The sequence below is a fragment of the Entelurus aequoreus genome, linkage group LG13 (genome assembly GCF_033978785.1).
Source record: "Entelurus aequoreus isolate RoL-2023_Sb linkage group LG13, RoL_Eaeq_v1.1, whole genome shotgun sequence".
In the NCBI taxonomy this organism is placed as follows: domain Eukaryota; kingdom Metazoa; phylum Chordata; class Actinopteri; order Syngnathiformes; family Syngnathidae; genus Entelurus; species Entelurus aequoreus.
The window spans coordinates 10,428,998-10,445,679 of record NC_084743.1 but is presented as its reverse complement, the minus strand read 5'-3'; the positions used below and the strand labels follow the sequence as shown (position 1 = coordinate 10,445,679).

Below are 16,682 nucleotides of genomic sequence, written 5' to 3'. Positions count from 1 at the left end.
GATCCACTATGGACTGGACTCTAACACTATTATGTTAGATCCACTATGGACTGGACTCTCACACTATTATGTTAGATCCACTATGGACTGGACTCTCACACTATTATGTTAGATCCATTATGGACTTGACTCTCACTATTATGTTGGATCCACTATGGACTGGACTCTCACACTATTATTATATTGATTGAATTCATGACTTAATATTAACTGAAAGCTCAGATGTAGATGTTCTGACTCTATGTCGTATAATGTATCATTGCATCTTTGGTGTACAAACAGTATCAATTATTCCAACACTGCGAAAATTAAATGTTGAAATCTATGCACTTAACGTTTGGTAATAGTTTTTGCGTAGTTTTAATTTTGTCCGTAACGTAACCATGAATTAATCGTAAGGTACGTATGACGTCAGACGTTGACCCCGCCCCTTCCGCGGACTGCTCTTTGCTATGTTAGACTGTTGGCCGCCATTTTGGGAGTCAAAAGCACCCGCTAGGCTGCTTGCTAGCTAGCTCGGCTAGCTGGCGGAGCTCCGCGCACTCCCCGCCGCCTTTGCTATGGTTCATACGTGCGTGGTGGCCGGCTGCAGGAACCGAAGGACTCCCGGCACCAGCCTGTCCTTCTACCGCTTCCCCCGGGACGCCGAGAGAAAGCAGCGGTGGATAGCGGCCGTCAACCGCCAGGGTTGGCTGCCCAACGACGGCAGCCGGCTGTGCAGCACGCACTTCATCTCCGGTAGGACTTTTTTTTTTATTCTTCACCTTTTCCCACATGTTGGCTTATTATATCCGTTTTTGCTATGGTCGTGTGAAGGCATTATGTTTATGTAATGGCAGTTTTTACAGCTATGCCAATTTAAAAGTCCACTCCTATGGAAGTTACTTGCCATGTACCTGTGTCCCACCTTGTCAACATCTCCCCAAATATGTCATAATCATGTTTAAAAAAAAAAAAAATCGGTTTAATATTGTAGTTTTTTAGGTTATTACCGTTTTTTGATTCACAGCCAGCCCCCATATCACGTTCCATCCATCCATCTTCCGCTTATCTGAGGTGGGGTCGCGGGGGCAGCAGCCTAAGCAGGGAAGCCTAGACTTTCCTCTCCCCAGCCACTTCGTCCAGCTATTCCCGGGGGATCCAGAGGTGTTAAAAAAAAAATCAAAAAAATGTTTGATGCGCATAGTTTGTCAGTGCGTCAGAGAAGCCTCCGTAAACAGCTTCACCTGTCAGGCGCAAAGAAGAGCAAACCGCCGTAAGAAATGCACATCAAAAGATACCGGTATGGCGGTATTGTTTCAAATATGTACCGCTTTCTAAATGATACCGGTATTACATAATTCCGGTATATTGCCCAGCCTTAAATAAATATTTATATATATATATATGTGTAATATTTTTGAGTGGGTTCTAATCTTTTTATGGCTGTAGCGTGGATATACGGTTGCGTTATTTTTCAACTCACTTACGTAATAAACTTACGCAATGTACGTAACAAGAAAATATGTGTACAAGTAATTTTCAGTCCTTTAAAAATCGCTATTTCGTAGGAATCAAAAAAATGTTTTATTTATATATATATATATATATATATATATATATATATATATATATATATATATATATATATATATATATTTACAGTTTTAAATTTTTTGCTTCACTAAAAAGCGTTTATCACTTGCAGCTTTTTATAAAACAATGCCTTTGTAATTAAAAAAAACTCCATCTTCCTCCGCTTATCCGAGGTCGGGTCGCGGGGGCAGCAGCCTAAGTAGAGAAGCACAGACTTCCCTCTCCCCATCCATTTGGTCCAGCGCCTCCAGGGGGAGGAGCACAAACGACGGGGAGATTTTGAACAAGTTGGGGCGCCAACTTCACTCAGGTTCTCACTGACTACTCGGGATGGACTAGCCTGACTCTCGCCAGACCCTTGTAGATCGCTGAGCTCCACACAAGGATCTGGGACTTCTCCATAGGAGATGTATTTCAGAAGGCAGGGCCTTGTAAAAATACAGATTCGGTGACCACAGATGCTATATAGTGTAATATTTTTGGGTGAATTCTAATCTTTTTATGGTTCTAGCGTGGATATACGGTAGCGTTATTTTTCAACTCACTTACGTAATAAACTTACGCAATGTACGTAACAAGAAAATATGCGTTCAAGTAATTTTCGGTCCTTTGCTATTTCCTAGGAATCAAAAAAAGTTTGTTGATTGTTGGATACATATGATGATTTTTGGATAATTATGATGATTGTTGGATACATATGATGATTGTTGGATACATATGATGATTGTTGGATAAATATGATGTTTGATTGTTGGCTAAATATGATGATTGTTGGATAAATATAATGATTGATTGTTTGCTAAATACAATGATTGTTGGATACATATGATGACTGTTGGATAAATATGATGATTGTTGGATAAATATGATGATTGTTGGATAAATATGATGTTTGATTGTTGGATAATTATGATGATTGTTGGATAAATATAATGATTGATTGTTTGCTAAATACAATGATTGTTGGATACATATGATGACTGTTGGATAAATATGATGATTGTTGGATAAATATATGATTGATTGTTGGATACATACGATGAATGTTGGATAAATATGATGATTGTTGGATAAATATGATGATTGTTGGATAAATATCATGATTGTTGGATACATATGATGACTGTTGGATAAATATGATGATTGTTGGATAAATATATGATTGATTGTTGGATACATACGATGACTGTTGGATAAATATGATGATTGTTGGATAAATATGATGTTTGATTGTTGGCTAAATATGATGTTTGTTGGATAAATATGATGATTATTGGATAAATATGATGATTGTTGGATAAATATGATGATTGTTGGATAAATATGATGTTTGATTGTTGGCTAAATATGATGATTGTTGGATAAATATGATGATCGTTGGATAAATATCATGATCGTTGGCTAAATGTGATGACTGTTGGATAAATATGATGATTGTTGGATAAATATATGATTGATTGTTGGATACATACGATGACTGTTGGATACATACGATGACTGTTGGATAAATATGATGATTGTTGGATAAATATGATGTTTGATTGTTGGCTAAATATGATGATTGTTGGATAAATATGATGATCATTGGATAAATATGATGATTGTTGGATAAATATGATGTTTGATTGTTGGCTAAATATGATGATTGTTGGATAAATATGATGATCGTTGGATAAATATCATGATCGTTGGATAAATACGATGATTATTGGATAAATATCATGATTGTTGGATAAATATCATGATTGATTGTTGGATAAATATCATGATTGATTGTTGGATAAATATGATGTTTGATTGTTGGATAAATATGATGATTGTTGGATAAATATGATGATTGTTGGATAAATATGATGATTGATTGTTGGATACATGTGATGACTGTTGGATACATATGATGATTGTTGGATAAATATGATGATTGTTGGATAAATATGATGTTTGATTGTTGGATAAATATGATGATCGTTGGATAAATATGATGATTGTTGGATAAATATGATGATTGATTGTTGGATACATGTGATGATTGTTGGATAAATATGATGATTGTTGGATAAATATGATGTTTGATTGTTGGATAAATATGATGATCGTTGGATAAATATGATGATTGTTGGATAAATATGCGAAAAGAGCGATGCAGCAGTCAAAGCTAGCTAGCTACATGGTGAGTGAGATGGTTGCTAGGGCGGGAAAGCCATTCAAAGAAGGTGAATTCATTAAAAAGTGCATGTTAGATTTTTTTTTAAGAAATCTTTTCTTGCGGCCCAGCCTCACCCAGTTCCTGCATCCAGTGGCCCCCAGGTAAATTGAGTTTGAGACCCCTGCTGTAGTTGATTTATTATGTAAATGTTATATTTTTATCAACATGTGATGATAATATTAATAATAATAATACCTGGGATTTATACAGCGCTTTTCTAAGTACCCAAAGTCGCTTTACATGTAGAACCCATCATTCATTCACACCTGGTGGTGGTAAGCTACTTTCATAGCCACAGTTGCCCTGGGGTAGACTGACGGAAGCGTGGCTGCAATTTGCGCCAACGGCCCCTCCGACCACCACCTATCATTCAATTCACCGGTGTGAGTGGCACCGGGGGCAAAGGGTGAAGTGTCCCGCCCAAGGACACAACGGCAGCGATTTTTGGATGGTAAGAGGCGGGGAGCGAACCTGCAACCCTCAGGTTTCTGGCACGGTTGCTCTACCCACTACGCCATGCCGCCCCACAATGTGATAGCAGGGACCCTGCCATTCAAAACTAGGCTGCTGCATTACTAATGATTCATGTAAATATAGCTGAAAAAATAGTACAATAGCAATAGTAGAGACTATTCATCCCTGAACACCATGGAGTTCATGTAGGCTTTATGATGCACTTACATTATTATATCAACTATCAGAGACAGAAACTCTTCATTTAACATGATGTCCTTTTTTGCTGCTTCAACACAGCTCAATCAACACAGTAAAAGGTAAAGTGAAATAACAGACAGACAGGGCTTTGCTGTCCGTAACACACACACACACACACCGCAAAATGAGCTAACGTTACGCTAAAAGCGAATTAGCCTTCACCTCAAGCCAGGACTGCGAGCGAGCTGAGCTGCCGTTTATATTTCTAGAAGGTCAACGGGCTCATAGTGATGTTACTAGTAGTTGACTGGGAGGTGTTTATTATCATTTGGGGAGAGTCCACAGCCTGATGATTACCTGCTAAACGCTAAGCACTGACTACATGCGCTCTGAATACGCACTGCTGATTGGCTGTTACCGCTCTGTTTGTAACCAATCAGATGGTTGTGTGGGTGGTACAATGCTGGGTGCTGTGTAGAGGACTGACAGAAACAGGCAGAAGGAAGCGGAGGCGGCTATTTAATATGTTCGTGTGGAAACTCCTTCGGTACACCTTTGAACCGAACCGAAACCCCGTACCGAAACGGTTCAATACAAATACACGTACCGTTACACCCCTAATCTGAAGCACTTTGGAGCGTTTAGACCGGCAACAAATATCCGATCTGTGTCACTTAAGGGCAGAAAAATCCGATTTGGTGTGCAGTGTCAACGGTCTGTTTTGTGTGGGAAGCTGCTTGTGCGACTAGTTGACATGAGTAAGACAAAGTCTTTCCTGCCTGCAGGTAAACAAGTGAAGAACCCTCGTTCTCCGGACTATGTTCCTTCCATCTTCACTGCTGAGATGAAGGAGCCCGGTCCACCGGAGGCCGCAGCAGACAAGCAGGAAGCCCGGGTGGAGGCAGCCAACGCCCTGTTGTTCCTGCAGCGCCAAGGCGGGTCCGGACCCAACGAGTCAAGTCCCAAGGAGCGCGAGGGCAGCGCGTCGTCCTCGATGAGCGCCGACGACGAGGACGAAGACGACGAGTCCACGAGCGACGGTAAGGACGAGGCATTCGCCCGGACCTCCAACTTGGACGACCTCCTCAAGGCGTTGAGGCGCGAGAACCAAGCGCTGAGGGAGTCGGTGGAAAAGATGTCCTTGTCGGAGAGCTCCCTGAGGAACGACGCCGAGAAGGTGAAGTTTTACACGGGCTTGCCCAACTTCTTCGTGCTGGAGACGGTCATGCTGCTCCTGGCGCCGCACATGGACGCCATCAGGAACATGAAGCTCTCCAAGTTCCAGCAGCTCCTGCTCACGCTCATGCGTCTCCGCCTGGACCTGCGCAACCAGGACCTGGCCTACCGCTTTGGCGTGAAGGTGGGCACCGTGGTCAGGACGGTGCATCACATGGTCAACATCATGTCTTCCACCCTGGTGCCCACCGCCGTCTTCTGGCCCTCGCGAGCCGAGCTGAGGAAAAACCTTCCGGTGGCCCTGCGCGCCTCCTGCCCGGACTGCGCCGTCATCGTGGACTGCTTCACCGTGCCTTGCGAGGGCCCGGTTGCCAGCGGCAACAAGCCCCAGCAGGGGACGGCGGCCGCTTGTAACGTCTTGAACTACCTGATCGGCGTGGCCCCCCAGGGCGTGGTCACCTTCGTCTCCAGGGGCATCCTGGGAAACGTCAGCCCTCGCGATCTAGCAGAGAGCTGCGGCTTTCTGTGCAAGCTCCTCCCGGGCGACGTGGTCTTGGCCAGCCGGGACTTGGACATTTCCGACGCCGTGGCCGCCCGCGGCGCCCGCTTCGGGACGGCGCAGGGCTCCCTGGCGGCGGGCGGCGCCGCGACGGACGTGCAGGCCCACGTGGAGCGGGTAGTGTCCATGGTGCGGCGGCGGTACGCCATGCTCACCGGGCCCGTGGAGAGTCCCTTCGCCTCGGCCGCCGAGCGCACGTCCAACATGTCCACCTTTGACAAGATCGTGCAGGTGGCTTGTGCCTTAAACAACCTCTGCATCTCCGCCGCGCCGCTCGAGTGAAACCTTCCCGTTTGGCGAGCAGGAAACCAAAATATCACTAGCACCCCCGATGTAGCAGAGAGCTTATGCTTTTTTTTTCAGGCACTTTTGTAGTCCTCCTTTTCTATTGGACGTCATAAAGCCCCGCCCCTCTCAAAGGACTGTTTCTCGCGTGACGTTGGATAGAAGGTCCAGTGTGCCTTGTGTTGTCAAGACGCTTTAATCCAAACACTCTTGTGTCGTATGCAATCTTCTCATCTTCTCCTCCATCTTTTTCCTCAACACCAACCAAAAACCATGCCAGCTGCGAGGTGCACCATCTAGTACGGATCAAAATGTCACGGTGCCATATTGTCACGGTGCACTTTTTTTTTTGGAATTGTGCCTACCGTATTTCCTTGAATAGCCGCCGAGGCGCTAATTAATTTAAAACCTCTTCTCACTCCTGCGCTTACCAAAAGCATGCGGAATGGGCAAGCATGCGCTAATTATTTTAAAACCTCTTCTCACTCCGGCGCTTACCTTATCATGTAAAGCACATTTAATTAAAAAAAACGTTATTATGGTCTTACCTTTACTTATAAATGAGTCCATGTGCAGCTGCTTCTGATCAAAAGCATCGATAACTTTTTTATAGAAGTCTTCCTTATCTTTCTTCAGTTTTAAAAGTCTCTCTGTCTCGATAGAGCTATTCCTTTAATTATGACCTCCTGCTTTGATTGATAGTCCAGTTTAGAAAACTGTTTTATTTTAGATATGTAATCCTCTGTTAAAAGTGCAAGCAAACGATTGCTGCTCACGCTTGCTGCTTGTTGTCTTCTGCAGCACCGGTCTTCTGCAGTACTGGTAGTCGCAAGAAGGATCACTAGCGCCCTCTACCACCAGGAGGCGGGAGTCATTTAATGACTCATATTTGACCCGGCGGAAGTGCCAAGCATGCGCTTATTATTTTGCGAAACGAGTTTGACCCGGCTGTAATTCTAGGCAGGTGAATACTATATTCCCGGCGGCAATTCAAGGAAATACGGTATCCTTCGCAATCATGAGAGACAAGAAGACAAAAGTTGTTGCTCTTTGCATTCTAACGTGTAAAACTCAGCTCGTTCTTGGTAGCTAGCAACGCAGCTAATGTTACAATCAATTCTACCTCTAAATCACTTTGAAAATGCACTCAAAAAACCACAAACAATTAATTTATGTTCTGTAACCTGTTTAATAACCAAGCTGTAGCAACATTGTTATTGTAGGAGTGAACACTGAGGAACTATTTTTTCTAGCGTAGTAACTAGGGGTGTAACGGTACACAAAAACTTCGGTTCGGTACGTACCTCGGTTTAGAGGTCACGGTTCGGTTCATTTTCGGTACAGTAAGAAAACAACAAAATATACATTTTTTGGTTAGTTATTTACCAAATTTGTAAACAATGGCTTTATCCTTTTAACATTGGGAACACTATAATAATTCTGCCCACGTTAATCAACATTAAACTGCGTCAAGTTGTTGCTCAGATTAAATAAAATGACAAAACTTTTCTTCTACATATAAAAAGTGCAACATTAAACCGTTTCAAGTCAACTCATGCTTAATTTATTACAGCATTTAAGAAGCCTGTAGTTGATTTATTATGTAAATGTTATATTTTTATCAACATGTGATAGCAGGGACCCTGCCATTCAAAACTAGGCTGCTCCATTACTAATGTAACTATAGCTGAAAAAATGGTACAATAGCAATAGGAGAGACTATTCATCCCTGAACACCATGGAGTTCATGTAGGCTTAATGATGCACTTACATTATTATATCAACTATCAGAGACAGAAACTCTTCATTTAACATAATGTCCTTTTTTGCTGCTTCAACACAGCTCAATCAACACAGAAAAAGGTCAAGTGAAATAACAGACAGACAGGGCTTTGCTGTCCGTAACACACACACACACACCGCAAAATGAGCTAACGTTACGCTAAAAGCGAATTAGCCTTCACCTCAAGCCAGGACTGCGAGCGAGCTGAGCTGCCTTTTATATTTCTAGAAGGTCAACGGGCTCATAGTGATGTTACTAGTAGTTGACTGGGAGGTGTTTATTATCATTTGGGGAGAGTCCGCTGCCTGATGCTTACCTGCTAAACGCTAAGCACTGACTACATGCGCTCTGAATACGCACTGCTGATTGGCTGTTACCGCTCTGTTTGTAACCAATCAGATGGTTGTGTGGGTGGGACAATGCTGGGTGCTGTGTAGAGGACTGACAGAAACAGGCAGAAGGAAGCGGAGGCGGCTACTTAATATGTCCGTGTGGAAACTCGTTCGGTACACCTCCGAACCGAACCGAAACTGTTCAATACAAATACACATACTGTTACACCCCAAGTAGTAACACATCTGCGTGCTATGGTATTAGCAGTGAGCTAGTTACGGCAAGATACGTCGGCGCCCGAAAGGCTTTCGAGTTTGTAACGCTCAACACAATGTGATAGGACACCAACCTGTACTGACTGAAAAACATAAACAATCATATTAGTATCTGTAAATTATTATTTCATGTTTTGTCTGTACACAGCTAGCTGGACTCTGTATGTACTGTAATAACACGCATGACGTGCTGCGCGTGTGTGTGATGTTGTCTGTTTGGTCCAGCTGGCCGGGGACATTTTTTCCAGGTTCATTTTGGGTAAGCACTCCGTTTATGTCCAAATAGCTCGTCTCCAAGTTTCATATTTTATATCGTCAAAGTCACACCGACCTCACTTTTTTGGCTTCCGTCTGCTCCAACGTCTCACTCTTCCCTTTGTGCTCAAGTCTGCCATGATTAGAAAACACAACGTAAGTAGGAACGCACATTTGTTGCCGGAATTCGGAAAAAAATGCACTGAGGAAAGAAGTTCCGGCAATAATTAAAATGATCGAAATATGATAAATATTGTACATATTGTAAAGTGTCTGTTACTACATTATATATATATATATATATATATATATATATATATATATATATATATATATATATATATATATATATATATATATATATATATATATATATATATATATATATATATACTTGTGTAGTGTGTATATAAAATGTTGATGGGGGTCGTTGAAGTTGTTTTAGAGGACTTTGAAGGCTACAATTAATCTTCCAAGCGTTTTAATCATCTTAAGAATCCTAAAAATAAAAGATGTGTGAGTTCCTGTCTCTCATAATGATTGACCATAGGCAAAATTCCCCCCAAAAAACATGCAGTTTCCCTTTAAGGTCACGGTATGATATTGTGGAATTGTCCAAAAAAATGATAGTGTGTAAAATGAAGTGTTTAGGATAAATAAACACTTCCTGTAACTGAAGACAAACATAATTCTTCAATGTTCGTAATTATTTCTACAAATTTGTGATTTAAAGAACTGTGCGGAAACATCCACGGTTTCAAGCAAATGTCCGACAATTGGACTTTGAACAAGGTAAATACCTCCAAATTTGATTCGAAGTTTTTCCGGGTGATGGTTTATCAAGTATCTTCCATCGAACGCTTTTCACCGAGAAATGCTGGAGACCAAGGTAGCGCTTTATTGCGCGGATCTCCGCCAAAGCGGTTGTGTTTTCCCCGGGGGTTTGTCTGTCTGTAACTCAAGAAGTTATGAATGGATTTTGATTAAATGTTCATTAAAAAAAAATAGCCTTCCCGGTAAGGTCTATTCAGGTGTACTGGAGAGGAGGCTACGCCGGATAGTCGAAGCTCGGATTCAGGAGGAACAGCGTGGTTTTCGTCCTGGTCGTGGAACTGTGGACCAGCTCTATACTCTCGACAGGGTCCTTGAGGGTGCATGGGAGTTTGCCCAACCAGTCTACGTGTGCTTTGTGGACTTGGAGAAGGCATTCGACCGTGTACCCCGGGAAGTCCTGTAGGGAGAGCTCAGAGAGTATGGGGTATCGGACTGTCTTATTGTGGCGGTCCGCTCCCTGTATGATCAGTGTCAGAGTTTGGTCCGCATTGCCGGCAGTAAGTCGGACACGTTTCCAGGGAGGGTTGGACTCCGCCAAGGCTGCCCTTTGTCACCCATTCTGTTCTGAACTTTTATGGACAGAATTTCTAGGGGCAGTCAGGGCGTTGAGTGGATCCGGTTTGGTGGCTGCAGGATTAGTTCTCTGCTTTTTGCAGATGATGTGGTCCTGATGGCTTCATCTGGCCAGGATCTTCAGCTCTCGCTGGATCGGTTCGCAGCCGAGTGTGAAGCAACTGGGATGAGAATCTGCACCTCCAAGTCCGAGTCCATGGTTCCCGCCCGGAAAAGGGTGGAATGCCATTTCCAGGTTGGGGAGGAGATCTTGCCCCAAGTGGAGGAGTTCAAGTACCTCGGAGTCTTGTTCACGAGTGAGGGAAGAGTGGATGGTGGGATCGGTGCGGCGTCTTCAGTAATGCGGACGCTGTATCGATCCGTTGTGGTGAAGAAGGAGCTGAGCCGGAAGGCAAAGCTCTCAATTTACCGGTCGATCTACGTTCCCATCCTCACCTATGGTCAGGAGCTTTGGGTTATGACCGAAAGGACAAGATCACGGGTACAAGCGGCCCAAATGAGTTTCCTCCGCCGGGTGGCGGGTCTCTCCCTTAGAGATAGGGTGAGAAGCTCTGCCATCCGGGGGGAGCTCAAAGTAAAGCCGCTGCTCCTCCACATGGAGAGGAGCCAGATGAGGTGGCTCGGGCATCTGGTCAGGATGCCACCCGAACGCCTCCCTAGGGAGGTGTTTAGGGCACGTCCGACCGACAGGAGGCCACGGGATAGACCCAGGACACGTTGGGAAGACTACGTCTCCCGGCTGGCCTGGGAACGCCTCGGGATCCCCCGGCGAGAGCTGGACGAAGTGGCTGGGGAGAGGGAAGTCTGGGCTTCCCTGCTTAGGCTGCTGCCCCCGCGACCCGACCTCGGATAAGCGGAAGACGATGGATGTATAGTAATAATCGGAATGTACCATTAGATCTCACAATTTAAATTGAAAATATATTTCATTATTATTATTATATTTATTATACATTTTAAAATGCCCATCCATCCATCCATTTGCTACAGCTTATTCCCTTTAGTATGGCGGGGGGGCGCTGGAGTCTATTTCAGCTACAATCGGGCGGAAGGGGGGGTACACCCTGGGCAAGTCGCCACTTCATTTTAAAATGCAATAGTTTAATGATTCATTTGTAAAAAAAAAAAAAAAAGTTCATTATGAAATACGTTGCTCTGTTTTATTTTCCCTCAACAATGATGACATTTTGTCATCACACTTGATGATGAAGATGATGATGGACATTAGAAGCGTGAAGTCGGTCTCCATTTTCGTGAATGCACCTTTTTTTCCTTTTCGTTGTTGTCGTCGTCTTAGTGACGGACGTGTCGATGAACGCGGCACCTACCCTCTACATCCATATTTATTTCTCCTGCACTTTCCCCACCTGGATTCCTGCAAACTGGAGTCCATTTTGTGTGAATGGTCTCAGAAGAGAAGCTTCTAGAATGTCGTCATTAGCTCAGAGAGAAACGCTGAAGTCGCTCCTGTTTCTTTACACTTCTAGAAGTTTCTCATAACTTTTGCCTTTAGCGGTGAAGTCAATAAACACTCAGTGTAGAACTTGGTCATGGTCTACTCATTCTAGATCTTTGTCCTGTACATTGGGGGGGGGGGGGAAAAGTTAGCAGTAAAAAAAAAAAGAACGTTTTTCAATTCAGTGTGAAAACTATAACCTCAGATTTTATGTCGAAATAAACAAAAACAAACTTGCAGCTCAATTTTACAGTTAAATGAAGTGTAACTGTTCTCAATATGATACATGCGGTACAAGGTCGAGAAAATACAAGTGTGCCTTTTTAAGGTAGTGAATAAAGGAGTATATATACCATATATTTTAACTTTGTAGGTCAAACAGAATGAAATAAAACGACTTAAATGTGGTCAATAAATAATTAAAATTGGAAATAAATATATTTGATATTAAATGCATCATTTATTGATTCGATGCATATCTATATCCATTAAATTAAAATAATTTAATTATTTTAAATTAATTCAAAGTTCATAAAAACAGTGCATGTTTTCATTATTTCTCAATTTAATTTATATATTTAGTCATTTATTTCATCAACCTCTGTACGGTGGGACAAAAGACAACGACATAATTAAATTGTGACACAAATAAATCATGAAAATTATATTAAATTGTACAATAATTGTAAAATAGTTGAATAAATTAAAAAATGTAATTTTCGTCACGATTTAACACATTATTTTTCATGATGTATTTATCTACTGAATTACTAGTGTAATTAATGGAGGGTCAAATGTGACAGAATGACAAAGTACTTAATAAATTGTAAAATAGATGATTAGATTGTGAAATAATTATTGAATTAATTTCAATAAATATGATTTTACACATCTAATAACGCATTTGTCATTTTAAAAAAAATGTTTAGACCGGATGTACTGCAGCACTGCTTTTATTGTGAAGTCCGGAAGTTTGTTTCTCATCTTGACGGCCGCAAAGTGTGACGCTGACACGGAGTTAGGTGTATAAAAAAATGATATATTATACCGTATATTTTAACTTCGTATGCCAAACTATTTTTTTCATGGAGGTTCAAATCAAACATAATAGTTTTTTTAAATAATTAAATGTGTCATTAAAATGACTCAAATTGGAAATGGATGTATTTGATATTCAAATTGTCAAAGAATAATTTGATTTAAAATGATATAATTTATGTGATTGATCAAAATAATTGATGTAATTATTAATGCCTTCTGCCCGAATGCAGCTGAGATAGGGACAAGCGGTAGAAAATGGATGGATTAATGTAAATATTATTACATTATTTCACAAATTAATGATTTATTGCACGATTTCATGTTTTACTAATTTCACAATTTAATTTGTATATTTAAGCATTTATCACATGAACATGTGTACGGTGGGACGAATTAGACAGGATGTCATAATTATGTCTATAGAAATAAATAAATCATGAAATAGGTATTAAATCGTAAAATAATGAAGCGATTGAATTAAATCAACGATTAAATAAATTATTTCATGACATATTTATTGATTTAATTATTTCATGAACCTTTGTACGGAGGCTCAAATGGGACAGAATACAAAATCAATTATTGTATTGGGAAATAAAGAAATGCATATTTTTTACATATCTATTGTAAATTATTTCATGTTATTATATTGGGAGATCATCAAATGTTGAAATATTCCAATTAACAGTAAAGAAATGCATATTTTTTTACACCTATTGTAAATTATTTCATGACATATTTATTGATTTAATTATTTCATTAGGCCAGGGTCAAATGGGACAGAATACAAAATAAATGATTGTATTGGGAAATCAAATGTTGAAATATTCCAATTAACAGTAAATAAATGCTTTTTTTTTTTACACATCTATTGGAAATTATTCCATGACATATTTATTGATTTAATTATTTCGTGAATACAAAATACAAAATAAATGATTATATTGTGACAACATCAAATGTTGAAATATTCCCATTAACAGTAAAGAAATGCATATTTTTTACACATCTATTGGAAATTATTTCATGACATAATTATTGATTTAATTATTTCATGAACCTTTGTATGGAGGCTCAAAAGGGACAGAATATAAAATAAATTATTATATTGGGAAATAAAGAAATGCATTTTTTTTACACATCTATTGTAAATTATTTCATGTTATTATATTGGGAAATCATCAAATGTTGAAATATTCCAATCAACAGTAAAAAAATGCATATTTTTCACACATCTATTGTAAATTATTTCATGACATATTTATTGATTTAATTATTTCATTAGGCCAGGGTCAAATGGGACAGAATACAAAATAAATTATCATATTGGGAAATCATCAAATGTTGAAATATTCCAATTAACAGTAAAGAAATGCATATTTTTTTACACATCTATTGGAAATTATTTCATGACATATTTATTGATTTAATTATTTCGTGAATACAAAATACAAAATAAATTATTATATTGTGACATCATCAAATGTTGAAATATTCCAATTAACAGTAAAGAAATGCATATTTTTTACACATCTATTGGAAATTATTTCATGACATTATTATTGATTTAATTATTTCATGAACCTTTGTATGGAGGCTCAAATGGGACAGAATACAAAATAAATTATTATATTGGGAAATAAAGAAATGCATATTTTTTACACATCTATTGTAAATTATTTCATGTTATTATATTGGGAAATCATCAAATGTTGAAATATTCCAGTTAACAGTAAAGAAATGCATATTTTTTTACGCACCTATTGTAAATTATTTCATGCCATATTTATTGATTTAATTATTTCATTAGGCCAGGGTCAAATGGTACAGAATACAAAATAAATGATTGTATTGGGAAATCATCAAATGTTGAAATATTCCAATTAACTGTAAAGAAATGCATATTTTTTTTACGCATCTATTGGAAATTATTTCATGACATATTTATTGATTTAATTATTTCGTGAATACAAAATACATAATAAATGATTATATTGTGACATCATCAAATGTTGAAATATTCCAATTAACAGTAAAAAAATGCATATTTTTTACATATCTATTGGAAATTATTTCAATGACATATTTACTGATTTAAATAAATGGGAAATTTAATTATTTCATGAACCTTTGTATGGAGGCTCAAATGGGACAGAATATAAAATAAATTATTATATTGGGAACGTTGAAATATTCCCATTAACAGTAAAGAAATGCATATTTTTTACGCATCTATTGGAAATTATTTCATGACATATTTATTGATTTAATTGTTTCATGAACCTTTGTACGGAGGATCAAAGGGGAAAAAATACAAAATAAATTTACTTTAAAATGTTTTATATTTTAATTGTTTATCCTGTAAAGCGTCTTTGAGTGCTCTGAAAAGCGCTATACTAAATAAAATGTATTATTATTGTTATTATAAATTATCATATTGGGATATCATCAAATGTTGAAATATTCCAATTAACAGTAAAGAAATGCATATTTTTTTTACACATCTATTGGAAATTATTTCATGACATATTTATTGATTTAATTATTTCATGAATCTTTGTATGGAGGCTCAAATGGGACAGAATACAAAATAAATTATTATATTGGGAAATCATCAAATGTTGAAATATTCCAATTAACAGTAAAGAAATGCATATTTTTTTACACACCTATTGTAAAATTTTTCATGACATATTTATGGATTTAATTATTTAATTAGGCCAGGGTCAAATGGGACAGAATACAAAATAAATGATTGTATTGGGAAGTCATCAAATGTTGAAATATTCCAATTAACAGTAAAGAAATGCATATTTTTTACACATCTATTGGAAATTATTTCATGACATATTTATTTATTTAATTATTTCGTAAATACAAAATAAATGATTATATTGGGACATCATCAAATGTTGAAATATTCCAATTAACAGTAAAGAAATGCATATATTTTTACACATCTATTGGAAATTATTTCATGACATATTTATTGATTTAATTATTTCATGAATCTTTGTATGAAGGCTCAAATGGGACAGAATACAAAATAAATTATTATATTGGGAAATCATCAAATGTTGAAATATTCCAATCAACAGTAAAGAAATGCATATTTTTTTACACACCTATTGTAAATTATTTCATGACATATTTATTGATTTAATTATTTCATTAGGCCAGGGTCAAATGGGACAGAATAGAAAATAAATGATTGTATTGGGAAATCATCAAATGTTGAAATATTCCAATTAACAGTAAAGAAATGCATATTTTTTTACACATCTATTGGAAATTATTTCATGACATATTTATTGATTGAATTATTTCGTAAATACAAAATAAATTATTATATTGGGAAATCATCAAATGTTGAAATATTCCAATTAACAGTAAAGAAATGCATATTTTTTTACACATCTATTGGAAATTATTTCATGACATATTTATTGATTGAATTATTTCGTAAATACAAAATAAATTATTATATTGGGAAATCATCAAATGTTGAAATATTCCAATTAACAGTAAAGAAATGCATATTTTTTTACACATCTATTGTAAATTATTTTATGACATATTTATTGATTTAATTATTTCATGAATCTTTGTATGGAGGCTCAAATGGGACAGAATACAAAATAAATTATGATATTGGGAAATAAAGAAATGCATATTGT

The 16,682-nt window shown here is 38.2% G+C and overlaps 1 protein-coding gene across 1 annotated transcript; it reads left to right on the top strand.

Moving 5' to 3' along the window:
* The first annotated feature begins 560 nt into the window (after nt 1–560).
* LOC133663698 (uncharacterized) lies at nt 561–9,378 on the top strand. Its single transcript, XM_062068382.1, has 2 exons — nt 561–738; nt 5,221–9,378. The coding sequence occupies exons 1-2, from the start codon at nt 561–563 to the stop codon at nt 6,450–6,452; spliced, it is 1,410 nt and encodes a 469-aa protein (XP_061924366.1). The 3' UTR covers nt 6,453–9,378.
* Nucleotides 9,379–16,682: the final 7,304 nt, after the last annotated feature.

Coding starts and splice junctions, on each gene's coding strand:
- LOC133663698 (XM_062068382.1), top strand. CDS start 561: ATGGTTCATACGTGCGTGGTGGCCGGCTGCAGGAACCGAAGGACTCCC. Junction 739..5,220: donor CAGCACGCACTTCATCTCCG/GTAGGACTTTTT, acceptor TCCTGCCTGCAG/GTAAACAAGTGAAGAACCCT.